The sequence below is a fragment of the Carcharhinus amblyrhynchos genome, chromosome 22 (assembly GCF_965287045.1).
Source record: "Carcharhinus amblyrhynchos chromosome 22, sCarAmb.v2.hapA, whole genome shotgun sequence".
Classification (NCBI taxonomy): domain Eukaryota; kingdom Metazoa; phylum Chordata; class Chondrichthyes; order Carcharhiniformes; family Carcharhinidae; genus Carcharhinus; species Carcharhinus amblyrhynchos.
In genome coordinates, this window is record NC_137345.1 from 36,921,258 (window position 1) to 36,936,735 (window position 15,478).

General features: G+C 48.4%; 1 protein-coding gene across 1 annotated transcript in view; it reads right to left on the bottom strand.

Annotated features, from left to right (window-relative positions):
* The window catches only part of LOC145356781 (uncharacterized), a 165,081-nt gene that overhangs the window by 75,243 nt on the left and 74,360 nt on the right, over window positions 1-15,478 (bottom strand). Inside the window, exons 30-38 of the mRNA XM_080209647.1 lie at window positions 13,367-13,424; window positions 12,373-12,557; window positions 11,087-11,144; window positions 10,043-10,227; window positions 8,374-8,431; window positions 7,332-7,522; window positions 6,395-6,452; window positions 5,352-5,536; window positions 3,499-3,688 (exon numbers count right to left, since the gene is read on the bottom strand). Coding sequence (XP_080065773.1) covers window positions 3,499-3,688; window positions 5,352-5,536; window positions 6,395-6,452; window positions 7,332-7,522; window positions 8,374-8,431; window positions 10,043-10,227; window positions 11,087-11,144; window positions 12,373-12,557; window positions 13,367-13,424 — 1,168 coding nt within the window. The remainder of the gene's footprint in view (window positions 1-3,498; window positions 3,689-5,351; window positions 5,537-6,394; window positions 6,453-7,331; window positions 7,523-8,373; window positions 8,432-10,042; window positions 10,228-11,086; window positions 11,145-12,372; window positions 12,558-13,366; window positions 13,425-15,478) is intronic.

Below are 15,478 nucleotides of genomic sequence, written 5' to 3' on the forward strand. Positions count from 1 at the left end.
ACCCAGATAAGTGTGAAGTGGTTCATTTTGGCAGGTCAAATGGGATGGCAGAATATAATATTAATGGTAGAACTCTTGGCAATGTGGAAGATCAGAAGGATCTTGTGGTCTGAGTTCATAGGGTGCTCAAAGCAGCTGCGCAGGTAGAGGCTGTGGTTAAGAAGGCGTATGGTGTACTGGCCTTCATCAATCGAGGAATTGAGTTTAGAAGTCAAGAGATAATGTTGCTGGTATATAGGACCCTGGTCAGACCCCACTTGGAGTACTGTGCTCAGTTCTGTTCACCTTATTACAGGAGGGATGTGGAAGCTATTGAAAGGGTGCAGAGGAGATTTACAAGGATGTTGCCTGGATTGGGGAGCATACCTTATGAGGATAGGTTGAGGGACCTCGGCCTTTTCTCCTTGGAGAGACGAAGGATGAGGGATAACCTGATAGAGGCGTATAAGATGTTGAGAGGTATTGATCAAGTGGACAGTCAGAGGCTTTTTCCCAGGGCTGAAATGGTTGCCACAAGAGGACACAGGTTTAAGGTGCTGGGAAGTAGGTACAGAGGAGATGTCAGGGATAGGTTCTTCACTCAGAGGGTGGTGGGTGTGTGGAATGGGCTGCCAGCAATGGTGGTGGAGACAGATTTGATAGGGTCTTTTCAGAGACTTTTAGATAAGTACATGGAACTTAGTAAGATAGAGGGTTATGGGTAAGCCTAGTAACACCTAAGGTAGGGATATGTTCGGCACAACTTTGTGGGCTGAAGGGCCTGTATTGTGCTGTAGTTTTTCTATGTTTCTATGATTCTATGGTCTTGTCCCAGGAATAAGGCAGAAATAGAGTCATAGAGGTTTACAGCATGGAAACAGGCCCTTCGGCCCAACTTGTCCATACTGCCCAGCTTTACCATTAAGCTAGTCCCAGTTGCCAGTGTTTGGCCCACATCCCTCTACGCCCACGTTATCCATGTCACTGTCTAAATGCTTCTTAAAAGACAAAATTGTACCCACCTCTATGAATACGTCTGGCAACTCGTTCCAGACACTCATCACCTTCTGTGTGAAAACAATTGTCCCTCTGGACCCTTTCGTATCTTTCTCTCTGACTTTAAACCTGTGCCCTCTAGTTTTAGACTCCCCTCCTGTTGGGAAAAGATGTTGACTATCTACCTTATCTATATCCCTCATTATTTTATAGACCTCGATAAGATCACCCCTCAGCCTCCTACGCTCCAGGGAAAAAAGTCCCAGTCCTATCCAGCCTCTCCTTATAACACAAACTATCACGTCCCAGTAGCATCCTAGTAAATCCTTTTTGTCTAGTTTAATAATATCCTTTCTATAATAGGATAGCCAGAACTGTACACAGTATTTCATGTGTGGCCTTACCAATATCTTGCGCAACTTCAACAAGACGTCCCAACTCCTGTATTCAATGTTCTGGCCAATGAAACCAAGCACGTTGGATACCTTCTTCACCACCCTGTCCACCTATGGCTCCACTTTTAAGGAGCTATGAACCTATACCCCTAGAAGTCTTTATTCCGTAACTCTCCCCGACGCCCTACCATTAACTGAGTAAGTCCTGCCTGGTTCAATCTACCAAAGTGCATCACCTCGCATTTATCTAAATTAAACTCCATCTGCCATTCGTCAGCCCACTACAAGATCCTGCTGCAATCCTAGATAACTTTCCTCACTGTCCATTATGCCACCAATCTTGGTGTCATCTGCAAACTTACTAACCGCGCCTCCTAAATTTTCATCCACATCATTAATAAAGATGACAAATAACAGTGGACCCATCACCAATCCCTGAGGCACACTGCTGGTCACAGGTCTCCAGTTTGTAAAACAACCCTCGACACCCTCAGCCTCCAGTCATCAAAGCCAATTTTGTTTCCCATTGGCTATCTCACCCTAGATCCCGTGAGATCTAACCTCATGCAACAACCTGCCATGCGGTACCTTGTCAAAGGAGACTGGCATCTGAAATAAAACCAGAGAATTCTGGTAAAACCCAGTTGCTCTGGCACCATCTGTGGGCCAAAGCTGCAGAGTCTTTCCAGATAAATATTTCAGGAAATAAAGTTCTAAGTGTCTATAGCAGACTTCAGTCTATTGGGAAAAGCCCATGTTCTCCACTTGCATTGCATCGATCACCTAACGCTTTATAAGAACAAACATTGCACTCCAGGGTTCAATATCTAAAACAACATGAATTGGAATTAATGATCCCACTTCACAGAGTCTCGAACCACTTGGAGCTGTCAATCTGTGTAATGGCTGGCACACTCCTGTGATCATTGATGGCTGTGTAATCAGTCAGGGAACACGGATCCAATGGGAATCCTGGGACTAACGGGAAACAACAGGCACATTTTCTTTGATAACGCTGACAGTGTTTTCAAACATTTCACCAGCAATCTAAACAAATCCCCCAGGTTCAGACACGCGCGCACACCAGGGTGAATCTGCACACCAAGTTTCACAGCGCGAGGCTACCAAAATCCCAATTCAGGGGCAGCAGACGCTGAGTTCAAAGGTCAGCGGCCTCACGTATGTGAAATAACACGTACCATCCTCATCGCGACACCCTCCCCAACGGTCTCACATCCCCCCCACCCACCCCCCTCCCCTCGATCCCAGTCACAAACTGAAAGCACCATTTTGGAGCCAACCCTTGCGGTTTTCAAACACTTGTACTGTTGTAGCCCAAGTGGATGATGGTCTTTCCACCATGGCCAAACTCCAGGGGCACCATCCTACCAGCCGCTCGTGCCACTGCCGCAGGATCGGAGAACTCAGTGCCAGCCTGATCCCCGCTCACTGCGGCGGGATCAGAGAACTCGGTGCCAGCCTGATCTCCGCTCACTGCGACGGGAACACTGGTAACATTCCGGCCCAGCTCTTTATATTCCCCTCAACCCTCCCGTACTTTCAGTCTGTCAATCTGCCTTCCACTTTATTGGAAACTCTCCCTCTCGCTCCCTGTTTTCTTCTCTAACTCTTTTAACCATCCCCGCAATCCTGTTCCCACCCGGCCCTCACACTCCCCCACCACCCCCTCCCCCCAAACCCCCCCATCCGCCCCACCCCCAACACCCCAATCAGACTCTCATTCAGAGAGTGCCGCAGGATCCAGTTCCTTGCTTCCTCATTAACTTCCAAAACCCACTCCTCCCAACAATCTAATGGGAAGATCAGGAATCTCCCGGTTATTATGGAAGGATTGGTTATTCTGTCTATTAGACATCCCAGAGTTTGTGTTTTTACCTTTCCCGGAAGGTGGAAGTGACACCGAGTGAGACATGAACCAGGTGACAGTCGGTCTCTGATCCCCAGGGGGTTTAAGTCTGACTGGGACGCTTTGTCTCTCTGGTTTATGAGGGGTGGGGGTCAGAGTGTCTCTGTGGAGACTGACAGCAATGGGTGAACCAGTTGCTGCAGGACTGAGGCCTTCCTGCTGCTCTGACAGTGGAGAAGCCTCGATCCTAGGCCCAGCTACCTCTCTGATTGTCTCTGCTGCTCCGTCTCTTACTGAAGTTGTTTCTGTTTCTTCACTGGTCCCATCTACATCATCGCTTGTCGCCATGGTCACATCCTGACCCTCGACCCTCAGGTGAGGGAGCCCAGGATCCTCTCCCTGGGGGGTTTTGCGAGTCACACGGCGTCGGATGGAGCGAGTTCGCTGAAGTCTGTGGAGCAGGAATGATGGAGGGAGAGCAACATTACTCTGTGTTCAACAGGAATGACTGGAATAGCACAATTACTGTCAGTATTCAGTTCAGTAACGGGGAGGGAAGGAGAGGGAGAGAGAGGGAGGGAGGGATAGAGGGAGTGTGTAGGGAGGGAAAGGGATCGATCAAGGGAGGGTGGAAAGAACAAAAGGAGGGTGGGAGGGAAGGGGAGGAAATGGAGGGAGGGGAAGGGGGGAAGAATGGAGGGAGGGGAAGGGGGAGGGAAGGGGAGGGAAGCGAGAGAGGGAGGGAGAAAGAAAAGGAGGGGAGGGAGTGCGTTTCAGGACAATTGTGATCTCTAAGTGACAGGAAAGGTATGGAGCTGAAGTAGGAGACAAAGATATAGAGAGGAGGTTTTGTATAACACATTTATGTGAATCTGTGGAACTCTTTACCTCAAAAGGCTGTGGAGCCCAGATCATTGAGTGTCGTTAAGACAGAGATAGATAGGCTCTTGATTAATAAAGGGATCAGGGCTCATGGGGAAAAGGCAGGAGAATGGGGATGAGAAAAATATCAGCAATGATTGAATGGCGGAGCAAACTTGATGGGCCGAGTGGCCTAATTCTGCTCCTATGCCTTATGGCTAAATCAGGATAACTATGTGAGACTCTCTCTGTAAAATCAACAAGTAACACTTTATTTAATCTAACTAATTGAAATCATTAACAAACCACAAAAATCCTATTCTAATGGAACGCTGGTTAGATAAATACAATTCCCACTTATTAACACAAAAATACAATTTTAGTCACTCTTGAAATTACAACCAGGTTTTATATTCTGGAATCTGTCTTCTTTTGGTACCTTTGTTATTCCGATGAGATTTTGAGCTGAAAGCTCCTGTGTGTAACAGAGAGCAGTTGCTGTGTCTCTCTGGAGCTGAGTGCTGTCTCTCTCTCTCTCTCTGAAGCTGTGGGAAGTGCTCTTCTCCCCTTTGTGTCACTGCCTCCCCCTCTCTTATACCCCTGATCACATTCCAACATCCCCGCAATACAATTGCCTCTCAGGTTACCATAAACATCACATTTAAATCTGTTAGGCCGCCAGTGTCTAATTTAAATTGATTGGCCAAAATTGAAAAAAACCTGTTCTCATTCAAATATCTGTAGCCTGTTACCAAGGCAATCCTGCTGCTTGTCTTTGGATATAATGTTTCACTCTGAGTTCTCTGTATGCTTTCGAATCTTTTGTTTTAAGTACAGAAAAAAGCAGCACATTTTAAAGGGACCACGCACTGCTTTCCATTCCAGCATTTTAAAATTTCAATTCAACTCAACTTTGCAACACATCGAATTGAAAAATGGATGGAGAATGTCTGAGATGGTCAAAAGATCCATGGGACACAAAATGTCGTGGGGCTCCCTCACCCTTTTTTCACCTGGTGTTGAGTTGCTTCCTCCAGTTGCTGTGTATGCAGCACGCAGGCCGTGTATGCAGCGTGCGGCCCGTGTACGCAGCATGTGTACACAGCGCACTGAGTGTGTACAGACCATGCAGGGCATGTACACAATGCACAGGGTGTGTACACAGCATGCGTGGCATGTACACAGTGCACGTGGTGTGCACACAGCGCATGACCTGTGTACACAGTGTGTGCATTGTGTACACAGTCTCTTACCCTTCTTTCTCCTGGCGCTGAGCTGCTTCCTCCTGTTGAGACACCAGCCGATCCTGGGCCTCCTGGAGATCCTGTTGGATCTGCTGCAGCCGTGTCTCCAGCTCCTGATTGGTCAGTTTGAGCGCCTGGTTCTCAGTGATGGCCTCGTCCTGTTTCCTGCGCAGAGAGACAAGCTCCGCCTCTAACTGGGAGGAGCAACACACAAACACAACACATTCAATCCCCAAATCAAATCCTCATCAAATGTATTCTTAACCAGCTCTATTTATCCCCATCTCTCTGCCTCTCTGATATCTCTGTCCCAGTCTGTTTCTCTCTCTCTCACATTCACACCTTTCCACTCTTTCTTTCTCTCCACTCCTCTATCAGAATCTATTCACTGACGCGCTCTTGTGCTGAAGGTTCACCCTCTCTCCCTCCAGCGCCTCCCCCCCGCCCCCTCATCCAATTCACCCCCAACACCCACCAGTTCTGATGGGAAGCAGTGGGAAATCAGAGAGAAATTGAGTTCACATCAATCACCTCAAACAATTCCACCTCAATCCTCCACCTCTCGATCATGTTCTCCTCGGACAGGAACTCAATCTCTCTTTCAATCCCCGCCTCAATACAGGGAACATCAAACAAGGCACTCAGGGTTTGCAATGAGGACAAGTTCTGTCTCATGTAGACTTCCTTTCAGACACATTTCCTACCCGCAGACTGGGAATCTCTCTGGAAGATTCCGTCATTATTTCCCTTCCTTCCTCCCCATCCCAATTTCCATGTACAGTCAGTGTGACTCCCTCCCTGGCACTCAGTCCCTGCCCACTGTTTGAATCCAGTGATGGGACGTGAACCCTCACTGCTCTCCCTCAGGCTCCTATCCATGTAAGTCTCACAACACCAGGTTTCTTACTTCTTACTGTGTTTACCCCAGTCCAACGCTGGCATCTCTACATCATGACTACAATCCATGTCCCATCTCTCACCCTCAGACACACACGGACTGGGACTCAATCCCCCCCCAACCCCCTTTCCCCGCTGTGTCCATCCCTCATTACCTGTGGATCAGCTTCATCGGAACGCCGTCCCTCACTGCCGGGAGATTGATCCCGCTCGCTGTAATCAAACCAGAGAATCGGACAGACAGGGAGAGAGAGTCAGTGACAGCGACAGACGGAAGGATCACTGGAGACATTCATTGTGAGAATTCCTCACTCGCCAACACCTCAATCCCAAATCCCAGAGCAGCTTCCCTCTTCTTCTTCAGGAATTTCCTGGGATTGGGAAGTACAGGCTTTCACTGTTTCATTGTGAGGCTGGACATTAATATTCCCACTCAAATTGTATAAGACATGGGAGCTGCAATAGGCCATTCAGCCCATCGAACCTGCTCCGTCATTCAGTGACATCATGGATGATCTGATATCATCCTCAACTCCATTTTCCTGTTTTATCCTCATAATGCTGAATTACTTCCTTATTAAAAATCTCTCTATCTCAGCCACAAACACACTGAGTGACCCAGCCTGTACAGCCCTCTGTGGTACAGGATTCCACAGATTCACTCCCCTCTGAGAAGAAATTCCTCCTCGTCTCTGTCTTCAATGGGCAACCCCTTACCGAGAGATTATACCCTCTGGTCCAAAACTCTCCCACAAGGGGAAATAACTTCTGTGCATCTACCCCCTCAAGCCCCCTGAGAATCCGATTTGTCTCAGTAAGGTCACCTTTCATTCTTCTACATTTTAATGAAGACTTGCCCAACCCTCTCCTCAGAAAATCCTTCCATACCCGGGATTAACCTGGTGAACCTTCTCTGGACAGCCTCTAATGCCAGTATATCTTTCCTTAGATAAGGAGATCAAAACTGTTAACAGAATTTGAGGTGTGATCTTATGAGTGCCTTGTACAGCTCAAGTCTCTTTGATGTGTTTGAATTCACATCCTGAGTGTAGAGTTATGGTCAGTATATTGGGCGTGTACACAGTCTCTTACCCTTCTTTCTCCTGGCGCTGAGCTGCTTCCTCCTGTTGAGACACCAGCCGATCCTGGGCCTCCTGGAGATCCTGTTGGATCTGCTGCAGCCGTGTCTCCAGCTCCTGATTGGTCAGTTTGAGCGCCTGGTTCTCAGTGATGGCCTCGTCCTGTTTCCTGCGCAGAGAGACAAGCTCCGCCTCTAACTGGGAGGAGCAACACACAAACACAACACATTCAATCCCCAAATCAAATCCTCATCAAATGTATTCTTAACCAGCTCTATTTATCCCCATCTCTCTGCCTCTCTGATATCTCTGTCCCAGTCTGTTTCTCTCTCTCTCACATTCACACCTTTCCACTCTTTCTTTCTCTCCACTCCTCTATCAGAATCTATTCACTGACGCGCTCTTGTGCTGAAGGTTCACCCTCTCTCCCTCCAGCGCCTCCCCCCCGCCCCCTCATCCAATTCACCCCCAACACCCACCAGTTCTGATGGGAAGCAGTGGGAAATCAGAGAGAAATTGGGTTCACATCAATCACCTCAAACAATTCCACCTCAATCCTCCACCTCTCGATCATGTTCTCCTCGGACAGGAACTCAATCTCTCTTTCAATCCCCTCCTCAATACAGGGAACATCAAACAAGGCACTCAGGGTTTGCAATGGGGACAAGTTCTGTCTCATGTAGACTTCCTTTCAGACACATTTTCCGTCTCTGACTGGGAATCTCTCTGGAAGATTCCGTCATTATTTCCCCTCCTTCCTCCCCATCCCAATTTCCATGTACAGTCAGTGTGACTCCCTCCCTGGCACTCAGTCCCTGCCCACTGTTTGAATCCAGTGATGGGACGTGAACCCTCACTGCTCTCCCTCAGACTCCTATCCATGTAAGTCTCACAACACCAGGTTTCTTACTTCTTACTGTGTTTACCCCAGTCCAACGCTGGCATCTCTACATCATGACTACAATCCATGTCCCATCTCTCACCGTCAGACACACACGGACTGGGACTCAATCCCCCCCCAACCCCCTTTCCCTGCTGTGTCCATCCCTCATTACCTGTGGATCAGCTTCATCGGAACGCCGTCCCTCACTGCCGGGAGATTGATCCCGCTCGCTGTAATCAAACCAGAGAATCAGACAGACAGGGAGAGAGAGTCAGTGACAGCGACAGACGGAAGGATCACTGGAGACATTCATTGTGAGAATTCCTCACTCACCAACACCTCAATCCCAAATCCCAGAGCAGCTTCCCTCTTCTTCTTCACGAATTTCCTGGGATTGGGAAGCACAGGCTTTCACTGTTTCATTGTGAGGCTGGACATTAATATTCCCACTCGAATTGTATAAGACATGGGAGCTGCAATAGGCCATTCAGCCCATCGAACCTGCTCCGTCCTTCAGTGAGATAGAAGAGATAACATAGCACCCTACAGTGCAGAAACAGGCCCTTCGGCCCATCGAGTCTGCACCGACCACAATCCCACCCAGGCCCTAACCCATACCCTACACATTTACCCACTAATCCCTCTAACCTACACATCCCTGGACACTAATGGGCAATTTTAACATGGCCAATCAACCTAACCCGCACATCTTTGGACTGTTGGAGGAAACCGGAGCACCCGGAGGAAACCCACGCAGACATGAGGGGAACGTGCAAACTCCACACAGACAGTGACCCGAGCCAGGAATCGAACCCAGGACCCTGGAGCTGTGAAGCAGCAGTGCTAACCACTGTGCTACTGTGCCACCCAAATCAGATCATGGCTGATCTGATATCATCCTCAACTCCATTTTCCTGTTTTATCCTCATAATGCTGAATTATTTCCTTATTAAAAATCTCTCTATCTCAGCCACAAACACACTGAGTGACCCAGCCTGTACAGCCCTCTGTGGTACAGGATTCCACAGATTCACTCCCCTCTGAGAAGAAATTCCTCCTCGTCTCTGTCTTCAATGGGCAACCCCTTACCGAGAGATTATACCCTCTGGTCCAAAACTCTCCCACAAGGGGAAATAACTTCTGTGCATCTCAAGCCCCCTGAGAATCCGATTTGTCTCAGTAAGGTCACCTTTCATTCTTCTACATTTTAATGAAGACTTGCCCAACCCTCTCCTCAGAAAATCCTTCCATACCCGGGATTAACCTGGTGAACCTTCTCTGGACAGCCTCCAATGCCAGTATATCTTTCCTTAGATAAGGAGATCAAAACTGTTAACAGAATTTGAGGTGTGATCTTATGAGTGCCTTGTACAGCTCAAGTCTCTTTGATGTGTTCGAATCCACATCCTGAGTGTAGAGTTATACACAGTAAAAAGTCTGACAACACCAGGTTTTAGTCCAACTGATTTATTTGATAGTAAACGCACAAGCTTTCGAGGTTTCCCTCTTCGTCAGGTGAATGGAGAGTTCTGGCCTCGGACAGAGAATATAAAGCACAGACAGTTTAGAGATTACTGATTAGATTACTGATTACTGATTACATTCTAATCAGTAATCTCTAAACTGTCTGTGCTTTATATGCTCTGTCCGAGGCCAGAACTTTCCATTCACCTGAAGAAGACGGAAACATCGAAAGCTTGTGAGTTTACTATCAAATAAATCAGTTGGACTAAAACCTGGTGTTGTCAGACTTTTTACTGTGTTTACCCCAGTCCAACGCCGGCACATCCACATCATGTAGAATTATAGTCAGTATATTGGGCGTGTACACGGTCTCTTACCCTTCTTTCTCCTGGCGCTGAGCTGCTTCCTCCTGTTGAGACACCAGCCGATCCTGGGCCTCCTGGAGATCCTGTTGGATCTGCTGCAGCCGTGTCTCCAGCTCCTGATTGGTCAGTTTGAGCGCCTGGTTCTCAGTGATGGCCTCGTCCTGTTTCCTGCGCAGAGAGACAAGCTCCGCCTCTAACTGGGAGGGAGCAACACACAAACACAACACATTCAATCCCCAAATCAAATCCTCATCAAATGTATTCTTAACCAGCTCTATTTATCCCCATCTCTCTGCCTCTCTGATATCTCTGTCCCAGTCTGTTTCTCTCTCTCTCACATTCACACCTTTCCACTCTTTCTTTCTCTCCACTCCTCTATCAGAATCTATTCACTGACGCGCTCTTGTGCTGAAGGTTCACCCTCTCTCCCTCCAGCGCCTCCCCCCCGCCCCCTCATCCAATTCACCCCCAACACCCACCAGTTCTGATGGGAAGCAGTGGGAAATCAGAGAGAAATTGAGTTCACATCAATCACCTCAAACAATTCCACCTCAATCCTCCACCTCTCGATCATGTTCTCCTCGGACAGGAACTCAATCTCTCTTTCAATCCCCGCCTCAATACAGGGAACATCAAACAAGGCACTCAGGGTTTGCAATGGGGACAAGTTCTGTCTCATGTAGACTTCCTTTCAGACACATTTCCTACCCGCAGACTGAGAATCTCCCTGGAAGATTCCGTCATTATTTCCCCTCCTTCCTCCCCATCCCAATTTCCATGTACAGTCAGTGTGACTCCCTCCCTGGCACTCAGTCCCTGCCCACTGTTTGAATCCAGTGATGGGACGTGAACCCTCACTGCTCTCCCTCAGACTCCTATCCATGTAAGTCTCACAACACCAGGTTTCTTACTTCTTACTGTGTTTACCCCAGTCCAACGCTGGCATCTCTACATCATGACTACAATCCATGTCCCATCTCTCACCGTCAGACACACACGGACTGGGACTCAATCCCCCCCCAACCCCCTTTCCCTGCTGTGTCCATCCCTCATTACCTGTGGATCAGCTTCATCGGAACGCCGTCCCTCACTGCCGGGAGATTGATCCCGCTTTCTATAATCAAACCAGAGAATCAGACAGACAGAAAGGGAGAGAGAGTCAGTGACAGCGACAGACGGAAGGATCACTGGAGACATTCATTGTGAGAATTCCTCACTCACCAACACCTCAATCCCAAATCCCAGAGCAGCTTCCCTCTTCTTCTTCAGGAATTTCCTGGGATTGGGAAGCACAGGCTTTCACTGTTTCATTGTGAGGCTGGACATTAATATTCCCACTCTCATTGTATAAGACACTGGCAATAGGCCATTCAGCCCATCGAATCTGCTCCCATCATTCAGTGAGATAGAAGAGATAACATAGCACCCTACAGTGCAGAAACAGGCCCTTCGGCCCATCGAGTCTGTACCGACCAGAATCCCACCCAGGCCCTACCCCCATACCCTACACATTTACCCACTAATCCCTCTAAACTACACATCCCTGGACACGAATGGGCAATTTTAACATGACCAATCAACCTAACCCGCACATCTTTGGACTGTGGGAGGAAACCGGAGCACCCAGAGGAAACCCACACAGACATGAGGAGAACATGCAAACTCCACACAGACAGTGACCTGAGCCAGGAATTGAACCCAGGACCCTGGAGCTGTGAAGCAGCAGTGCTAACCACTGTGCTACTGTGCCACCCAAATCAGATCATGGCTGATCTGATATCATCCTCAACTCCATTTTCCTGTTTTATCCTCATAATGCTGAATTATTTCCTTATTAAAAATCTCTCTATCTCAGCCACAAACACACTGAGTGACCCAGCCTGTACAGCCCTCTGTGGTACAGGATTCCACTGATTCACTCCCCTCTGAGAAGAAATTCCTCCTCATCTCTGTCTTCAATGGGCAACCCCTTACCGAGAGATTATACCCTCTGGTCCAAAACTCTCCCACAAGGGGAAATAACCTCTGTGCATCTCAAGCCCCCTGAGAATCCGATTTGTCTCAGTAAGGTCACCTTTCATTCTTCTACATTTTAATGAAGACTTGCCCAACCCTCTCCTCAGAAAATCCTTCCATACCCGGGATTAACCTGGTGAACCTTCTCTGGACAGCCTCCAATGCCAGTATATCTTTCCTTAGATAAGGAGATCAAAACTGTTAACAGAATTTGAGGTGTGATCTTATGAGTGCCTTGTACAGCTCAAGTCTCTTTGATGTGTTTGAATTCACATCCTGAGTGTAGAGTTATGGTCAGTATATTGGGCGTGTACACAGTCTCTTACCCTTCTTTCTCCTGGTGCTGAGCTGCTTCCTCCTGTTGAGACACCAGCCGATCCTGGGCCTCCTGGAGATCCTGTTGGATCTGCTGCAGCCGTGTCTCCAGCTCCTGATTGGTCAGTTTGAGCGCCTGGTTCTCAGTGATGGCCTCGTCCTGTTTCCTGCGCAGAGAGACAAGCTCCGCCTCTAGCTGGGAGGAGCAACACACAAACACAACACATTCAATCCCCAAATCAAATCCTCATCAAATGTATTCTTAACCAGCTCTATTTATCCCCATCTCTCTGCCTCTCTGATATCTCTGTCCCAGTCTGTTTCTCTCTCTCTCACATTCACACCTTTCCACTCTTTCTTTCTCTCCACTCCTCTATCAGAATCTATTCACTGACGCGCTCTTGTGCTGAAGGGTTCAGCCTCTCCCCCCCACCCTTCCACCCCCGCAGCTCCCCCACCCAATTCACCCCCCAACACCCACCAGTCCTGATGGGAAGCAATGAGCATTCACTGTCTGAACCCAGTGATGGTTCAGGCCCCCTCACTGCTCTCCCTCTGGCTACCATCCTTTATTCATTCCTGGGACATGGGCGTCACTGGCTGCCAGTATTTATTGCCCATCCCTAGTTGCCCGTGGAGGGCAGTTAAGAGTTACCCACATTACTGTGGCTCTGGAGTCACATGTAGGCCAGACCGGGTAAGGACGGCAGATTTCCTTCCCTAATGGACATTAGTGAACCAGAGGGATTTATCCGACAATCGGCAATGGTTTCATGGTCATCAGTAGATTCTTAATTCCAAATAATTTTTATTGAATTCAAATTCCACCGTCTGCCGCAGTGGGATTCCAATGTGGGTCCCCAGAACAGTAGCTGAGTTTCTGGATTAATAGTTTAGCGATAATACCACAAGGCCATCACTATGTCCCAGATCTCACCCTCAGACACACACGGACTGGGATTCAATCCCCCCTCCCTTTTCCCTGCTGTGTCCATCCCTCATTACCTGTGGATCAGCTTCATCGGAACGCCGTCCCTCACTGCCGGGAGATTGATCCCGCTCGCTGTAATCAAACCAGAGAATCAGACAGACAGGGAGAGAGAGTCAGTGACAGCAACAGACGGAAGGATCACTGGAGACATTCATTGTGAGAATTCCTCACTCACCAACACCTCAATCCCAAATCCCAGAGCAGATTCCCACTTTCCTCAGTTCAGTGTGACGAGCGTGGATGCAGCATGCGGTGCGGATGTGTAGCATGCAGTCCACAATGTGCAGCACGTATATGCAGTGTGCAGCTCGTGTACGCAGTGTACAGCTCGTGTACGCAGTGTGCAGTGTGTGTACGCACTGTGTGAAGCATGTGAGCTGTTTTCCTAAAATTCATTCATGTGATGTGGTTGCCGTTTGCCAGGGCAATACATGTATTACCCATCCTGAATTCCCTATGAGGTGGTGGTGGTGAGCTGCCTTCTTGATCTGTCACAGACCATGAGGTGTAGGTGCTCCCACAGTGCTGTTAGAGAGGGAGTTCCAGGATTTTGATCCAGTGACAGTGAAGGAACGGCAATATATTTCCAATTCAGGATGGTGAGTGAGCTGGACTGGGGTTCCCATGTATCTGCTGCCCTAGTCCTTCAAGATGGAAGTGGTCTTGGGTTTGGAAGGTGCTGTCTGAGGAGTCTTGGTGAGTTCCTGCAGTGCCTTTTGTAGATGGTACACACGGCTGCCACTGTTCATCAGTGACGAAGGGGGTGAATGTTTGTGAATGGGGAGCCAATCAAGTGGCTGCTTTATAAGAACATAAGAACATAAGAAATAGGAGCAGGAGTAGGCCATCTAGCCCTTCGAGCCTGCCCCGCCATTCAATAAGATCATGGCTGATCTGTCGTGGCTCAGTTCCACTTTCCCGCCCTCTCCCCATAACCCTTAATCCCCTCTCTTATCAAAAACCCATCAACCCGCTTCTTAAAAATATTTAGCGAGGCAGCCTCCACCACTTCAACAGGCAGAGAATTCCAGAGATTCACCGCCCTTTGAGTGAAGAAGTTCCTCCTCAACTCCGTTCTAAACCGCCTCCCCTTTATCTTGAGGCTGTGCCCCCTAGTCCTACTGTCTTTTTTGAGCGGGAAGAGTCTCTCCACCTCTATCCTATCCATCCCATTCATCATCTTATACGTCTCAATGAGATCTCCCCTCATTCTTCTAAACTCTAACGAGTACAAGCCTAGTTTATTCAGCCTCTCCTCATAGCTCAATCCCCTCAACTCCGGTATCAGCCTAGTAAACCTCCTCTGCACTCCCTCCAGGGCCAAAATATCCTTGCGCAGGTGCGGCGCCCAAAACTGCACACAGTACTCCAGCTGCGGCCTCACCAATGCCCTATACAGCTGCAGCAAGACCTCCCTACTTTTATATTCAATCCCCCTCGCTATGAAGGCCAGCATCCCATTCGCCTTCCTGACCACCTGCTGCACCTGCAGGCTGGGTTTTTGCGACTCATGCACAAGGACCCCGAGGTCCCTCTGCACCGTCGCCTGCTGCAGATGGTGTTGAGTTTTTTGAGTGTTGGAGCTGTGCCCGTTAAGGGAAGTGGAGAGACTTCCATCACACTCCTGACTCATGCCATATAGATGGTGGTCAGGTTTTGGGGAGTCAGGAGATGAGTGACTCGCTGCAGGATTCCCAGCCTCTGTCCTGCTCTGGTAGCCACAGTATTTATTTGGCTAGTTCAGTTTCTGGTCTATGGTAACCCTCAGGATGTTGATGGTGGGAGATTCAGCGATGGTAATGCTACTGAATGTTAAGGGGCAATGGGTAGATTGTTCTTGGAGATTGTCTTTGCCTGGCACTGGTGCAGTGTGAGTGTTTGCTCAGTTACATGTTTTATATCTTGGGTCTATACAGAGATGATGCTGCTTTCTGTGTGTGTAACAGATTTTATTAACTGTGTTTTCACATATCTGCTCCATGTTTCTAGATCTTTCTACATTTTACTTCCCTTTCTCTACATCCTACACCCAGGCTAAACTAATCAACAAAGTCAGCATCCATTGTAAACAGACTGATATAAGCAAACGCAGGACAACTGAACACCACGTACAGTGCTGTGTATGT